The sequence below is a fragment of the Odontomachus brunneus genome, unplaced genomic scaffold, assembly GCF_010583005.1.
Source record: "Odontomachus brunneus isolate Ranch 3 - 2012 unplaced genomic scaffold, Obru_v1 Obru_scaffold_100, whole genome shotgun sequence".
NCBI lineage: Eukaryota > Metazoa > Arthropoda > Insecta > Hymenoptera > Formicidae > Odontomachus > Odontomachus brunneus.
The window spans coordinates 531,318-538,059 of NW_022639550.1; the positions used below are offsets into that span (position 1 = coordinate 531,318).

The window sequence follows — 6,742 nt, forward strand, 5'->3', positions numbered from 1 at the left end:
AGAGAGAGAGAGAGAGAGAGAGAGAGAGAGAGAGAGAGAGAGAGAGAGTCGCCTTTGCGTCGCTTCGTGAGCTCGTCGCGGCATGTGGAGGAATAAAGGTTGTGTAAACGTCGGCTCTGTGTACACGAGGCACGGAAAAGCGGTTATCGAAATGACACCCGTGGTCCCCGGGTGTCTCGTTAGGGAGAGACGATTCTCCCCAACGGATGAAAGTCCGGCGATCACTTGGCGACGGGAATTTTCCTTTTGGCGAAATGCATCGACCGCCTTTAGAGACAGATAGGAATTGATGTGTTATTGAGCGACCGCGTCGTCGCAGTCGATTTGATGCCGCGCTTGCCTGCGAATCATGCGGACAATGATACGTATTACGCAACAAAGTGTGTGTGTGTATGTATGCGTATTACTAACGGGTAATATGCGCGCCAATGATGAGATATCTATAATTAGACCGCGGGTGCATCGATGCACCGCTTACGTGCGACTATTCGCGATTCGCGACATTATTCTCGCCGAAGCATTGTTTGTCGCGTCTATTATTGCGCGTTGTCTGCAGCGAAGGACGTCGGCTATTATATCGCTTCGATTTTTATGATTTCGATGCGCGCAGTCGAAGACATCAGGAGGAGGAGAAATCGGGTTGCGAGAAGGAAAAATCGTTCGAGGCGCGCTACGATACGCGCGCGTGTTGCTTTAAATTTAGATCTCACGCGAGAGGACGGATGATACGCCGCGTCCCTGGTCCTCGAAAATCTCATCTGCCTCTTTCAGTACACACAGTTGACGTCATCGCTGAAATTTTCAGAAATAACCGCATGAACGCGAAGCTAACGTGTTGCCTCGCGGGATTTCCACCGCGAGATTCCGCGAAGTCGTTCGCCACGGATAACGGGTGTTATCGTAGTGTTATTATTAACGTCTCGATTAACGTCTCCTTCTATATTTTGCCGCGGCCTCTCGTGCACGTCAACGGGGAGTAATCACCTCTCGTTCATGCGAGCGGAATCCGCAACAGCGCGCACCTTTGACACCGTCGGCGATACTCGCGTAGGACAGTATCGATTGATTCCTTTAAGGTCACTGACTCAAGGGAAAGAGAGAGAAATCTCTTTAATAGCTGCTTTTGAGAAAAGAAGTAAAACAGTGACTACGTTATTAATGGATCCACTGAATGAACACAATCGTGAGGTCGCTATTGATACATATATCTTCTTGTTTTAGTAGAAAATATCACGTCGTACTGTGAACACAGAAGCTAACGTTGCGTAGGACAGCATGACCACAGATTTACGATCGTCGAGTCGAACGACACGTGTTGCTCGATCGCATAGTGCCGTTCAATGAGCCACGACGCCAAATGCGTCGTCGTCGTCGTCGTCGTCGTCGTCGTCGTCGTCGTCGTGACGATCGGTTGCATTCTCCAGGTAGTAGGTGCTATCGATCTTTCCGTTCTCCTCGCGCGCGCTTCCGTTCCCGGTGCTCTTCCCGAACCCGACAGACGCGATCGTTCTCATATTCCCCGCGCGTGTCTCGACGGCACCTGCGATGCATTTGCGTCCTGCATACCGTGCGGCGACGCGAGGCAAGGTCTCGAGCGCGCTCGATGCATCGCGATAAACTATCGCATGAATGAAGGAATGGTTGAGCGGACGCGAATCGATACGATGTTGAAGTGCAGTGGCTTGAAGTATACGGGCTCCTCTGCAAGTCGTGCGATTAGGCAAAGACGGTGAGAGCCGATTGTGTTGGACGTTCGTGTGAATAAAATATTCGGTAATTCAGACGTTCAAGTGTCGGAACACAATGTGTTCAGATGAGCGCATCATAGAATGCACAAAAAACATTTGCATAGGTCGTAACACGCGCAGTACGACCCTATTTGACTTGCAAATTCGGACCTCTTGTATTTTTAATCGACTTCCAAAACAGGAGGATCTCTGTTTGTTCTGCATGTGTGTATGTTTGTTTGCTCGTATGCCCTCTCATAATTCAAGAACTGTTGGAGAATTGAGATGAAACTTTTCTCTCCAGATGCCCTGGAAATTGGGTGATTCCGTTAATTTCCTGAGAAATCGAAAACATCTAGAGATACAAGGCGACATTTTTTTTATTTTGAACCGACTCCAAAAATAATACACATTTTTTTTTAAATCGATTTATCAAACCTCATAAGTCTTAGAATGTGTGAAATGATTTGAAATATTCCTATACACTTATAATTCTAACGATGTTAGAAGTCACCAGGAAAAAGATACACAGATAGATAACTACATAAGTGTGTAAGGAGATATAATATACACGTTTGAAATGTGTTACGACAGGATTGTAGATATATATAGGAATGTTGATTCGAAATGATCTCATACTTCTCTTTAGGGCTTTTGAGGTTTTTCAAGGCGATTTGTTTTATTTCTTTTTTAAGTTCTTTATTATATTTATTTATTTCATTATTATTTATTTGCATATTTATTTTATTTTATTGTGTTTATTTAATAGTTATAATTATTTAATTATTTAATAGTTATAACGTGGGTCTGTACTGGGCGTCGGAAACGTGCGAGAAAAAAAAATGCTGTCGCTTTTGGCAGACGATCAAAGACTCGCGCTTCTCGCCGCGTCGGCGATCGGACAACCGACATCGCTATATCGGATCGTTAAGCTTCGATAAATACTCGTTCCCCCGTTGTCACAGGTATCGTAACTGTGAAATCGCATTAAGGTCGGCGCGGATTCGCACGGTGCGCGAGGGTGGATAGACGCGAGACCGATCGTTTTCACCGATCCTTGTGATAAACGGCGTCGCTCATCCCGCAGCCCGTATCCCGCGTCCATTTGTACGGACCTTTAAACTATTTGTCACGGCGGGCATATTTTGCTCGTCGGTCGTGTCGCTCACGCGCGCCGTTCTCTTTCTCTCTCTTTCTCTCTCTCTCTTTCTCTCTAAAAGGAAGAAAAAATCACGTCACGTCGAGTGACATCATATAACTCGATATTCGTGTCACGGCTGATTCATACCTTCGGACGCGTGACCGAAGGGAGGCAGAGATGGTTTGTTAAATAAATAATTCACCGACTTTATACACATGCGCGCACACACATAGACTAGAGTCCAACGGCTTCACAGCCGCGTCAGGGTTTACTGGCGCAAACTATTCGAGAATTATTACAACATTCTAGGAACTATTGTCATGTGCATATCTCGCCAATTTATAACGCTACTTTCAAAGCGACGACCGGCTAGTTCGCGAATTGCGATATCGAGCAATGAGAGTAAGTAATGAGCTGAAATGTCTACATCTTGCCGCGTGAACGCATATAAACGCGGGCATATAAACTCAATTGTCTACACCCACCGTGAGGTAACCTTCGCGGTCCGTTGACCGTCTTTGTAGTCGCTCGGCTGGATCTAGTATATCGCGTCGTCCTCGTTTTCATCAGCGTGATTAATCCGTGACCCCAACTTATATGAAACGTGACCGGCAGGCCCCGTTTAAATCGAGTATGACCGCTCGTTCCTGGTTCCTCGAAGTCGACGCGATTAGCCTCGCCTATATATCACCTCTGCGGCGGAGGAGTAAGGAATACGTCTCAATTCGCGTTAAACTTTGATTTCAATTTCCCCGGGATTATTGGAGAGACTAAGAATATTGAGGTCAAAAGTAGATGTTCGAGGATACGAGACGCGTAGCCGACTAGGTCGGTCGGAATTTGCACGTCACTACACACAGAAAAATGTCATTCTGCTCTGCTAAGAAAAGCAATTACTCACTTTACTTTTCTTCTCTTAAATAATGATATCATCTTCAGCAAAGAATATTTTCTCGACAATAGTCCTGAAATATATTCGTCATAAATTTGAGAAAAATTCATTGTCACGTAGAACTGATCTCAAAAGAAGAATTTATTGTATTGTAAGAATGTATCTGTACAAATATTAGAAAATTTTACCACAGGAAAGATCAGTTCTGTGTAATTTAAAATTTTTGATTGGAGTGCTTAAATGCATTTTGAATAAATTTCACGCTTGTGATGAACTTATGAAATACTCGAAATGAGTAATATTTCCTTGAATGCACTTTTCTACGTGGGCGATCGCGTCGATTTTGTCACAGTTATGCGACATTTAAAAGTCGCGAATAACATTACACGCGTGACATAGTTCTTCCTTGCGCGATTAAACGAACGTCATCCCATGCTCCCGAGAAAACGACGAGCGTTCGCTGTGAACGACGGGCGTTGTCCTCGTTTCAGTGAATTATCTCATGTTTGTTTGTTTCGTGACTCAATGACGGACGATTAATTAAAATGAAAATTCATTCCCACCGAATGATCGAGTTTAAAATAGTTTTTTCGGGCGGTCAGCTGTCACGCGAATAATAAAATAGACAGCTCACTCGCACGCCCGTTGATCGACGCGTGTTCACAACAACGTAATTTGGAGGGTGCTATTTCGGCGAGCTTCTAATGGCTCCTTCTCCGGTTTAACAGTCGTTGGTCCGACAACGATGACAACGGTTTAACAACTGTCAGCGTTCCTCCATTGTCCGACTGCGTCAATTAATGAAACAGTGCTCGGCGAAACGGGCAATAAAGGGAAATAAAATGAAAGCTTTTATTGGCTATCATTGGATACCATTGGGAATGCGTTCGCGCGCGCGCTCCGCTCCTCCGGTTACGAAAATGTTCCATTAGTCTCGGTTCGAACCTAAACAGCGAGAATAACAGGATGATGGCGGGAACACAGGCAACAGAAGTGCAGCGGCGGCGGCGGCGGCGAATGCTCGGCGTGCGCGCAATTATCAGCCGGTGTCTGGTTCACTGAATAGCAACTTTTATTCGATTACATCGCAACGACTGTATTTTATTTTATTGCGCGCGTCGTTAAAAGCTCGACAACTCGCGTGCAGATCTCTCTTCGTTAGCGCCGCTGGCGTGTCCGCGCGCTTCAACAATCGCAACTTGTCGCGCCGTGATTAACTGCGCGTCATAATTATCACGACTCCGCTTTCGATACTTGTCAGTCGACAGCGGTTAGCTGACTCATCGACCTGTTGCAGGCGTAACAGCATGGTATGGTCCAGTGACTGAAGACTACTCCCCCGAAAGATGAAGAAGCCTCATGTCCTTGCGTGCGTCCTACTCCTGCCTCTCGCGCTGGCTCTCAGCCTGCAGGAGGACGACCTGGTCTTCGACGACGTCGGCGAAGACAATGAGAACGACGCGCCTCTATCGACCGTGAATTACCACACGGTTCCTCGGGCCGATCGTCGCGAGCATGTCGTCGAGCCGTCGTTCAGGGACAACAGAAGGCATCGCTTCGAGAGATTGTGGGGTGTGCCGGACACCGTTGTCCCCGTTGGACATGTTTTCAAGATGAAAATACCCCGACAAGCCTTCTCGGGAAACGTGGATTTTTATGAGGTGAGTCAATCGTTTCCCGGGTCCGATTTTAGCCGGAATTTTTCGAGTGTCAAGTCTTGCGTTATTGACTAAGCTCGGCGCCTCGACCCTGCACAGGTCGTTCGAATCTTTGTTCTTTCAGACAGTCCCTGGAAATGCGCGCGATTCCCTGAAAAATCCTCGAGTCAATCCTGAAACTTGAAAGTGCACAAATACGTGAGATCTGAGGGAAAACGTCGAAAATTTAATAATCATTAAAAAGTACTTAGGTGATGTGCAAAGAACGAGAGGAATTTTGTTCTCAGGGACACCGTCTGTATTCACGCAAAGCAAGAGTTGGGTCGAATTAAAGCGGCATGAAAACGCACTTCTTTCTTCGCGTCGATCTTCGTAGCACCGTCAAGTATCAGCAATGTCCGCTGCTACTGAGCGCTATTGATTTACTTGTCCTCGCATCTGTCATTTTCTTCCCTCTCGAGCCCTGTCGACGTCGTCTCGTTGAATCCATATTTGCGATTCAATTTGCTCCCCGCGTCACGACGAATCCCACGGCCGGAAATCCTTCTTAGGCTGAATGGCCCTAGTCTTCCTTTTGTCCTCAAAATTATTCGGGCAGCGGAACACGTTCTGTCGTCGTCGTGACCGTACGACGTGTCCCGACTTATTCTCGAGTTTTATCGCGCCCGACAGAAAGGAAAGAGCCACGCATATAAAAATCGTCTTCCCGACGGTGGAGCGGTAACGGGAGATAATATGATTTACACATGAAAAACAACGTTAGGTTCACGAGACGATCGATCACGATAGTCTCCCGCGATGGTTGCACTGGGACGAAGCAGCGTCTACTCTCTCGGGCGTGCCGTCGAAGAAGGACGTGGGCGGTCATCATCTGACCGTGAAGGCTATCAGCAAACACGGCGACACCGCCAAGGATCAGTTCATCGTGCAAGTCGTTCCCGAAAACCTGGAGGAGCTCAAGCACAAGGACGGAAAGGTGAGAGTTGTGTGAAGGTGTGTTGACTCCGAGATAACGAGAACACGAGGACAGCGTGAGAATCGTCGTTAACCGCGAAAACGCCTCGCTGGCATGATTTCAAGTTTCTTATCCAAGTCGAACAACAGGTCGTCGCCTGTTGGGTACGTGTCTATGCTCGCTAATGAATAATATAACTTAAAGATAGAACGTGGTTGTGTAGCGAGAGCGGTGAAGACAGTCCTCGGAACTGTTTGATACTCAATGAGAAACATTTCTATTCGTATCTTTCTCTCTCTCTCTTTCTCTCTCTCTCTCTCTCTCTCTCTCTCTCTCTCTCTCTCTCTCTCTCTCTCTCTCTCTCCGCAT

The 6,742-nt window shown here is 46.7% G+C and overlaps 1 protein-coding gene across 4 annotated transcripts in view; it reads left to right on the forward strand.

Annotated features, from left to right (window-relative positions):
- Positions 1 to 6,742, forward strand: part of LOC116848779 (dystroglycan) — an 80,074-nt gene that overhangs the window by 64,781 nt on the left and 8,551 nt on the right. For all 4 annotated transcript variants that reach the window (XM_032825248.1, XM_032825249.1, XM_032825247.1 and 1 more), the window contains exons 2-3: positions 5,058 to 5,421; positions 6,182 to 6,394. In XM_032825248.1, the coding sequence (XP_032681139.1) occupies positions 5,107 to 5,421; positions 6,182 to 6,394 (528 nt within the window). In that variant the 5' untranslated portion in view covers positions 5,058 to 5,106. The remainder of the gene's footprint in view (positions 1 to 5,057; positions 5,422 to 6,181; positions 6,395 to 6,742) is intronic.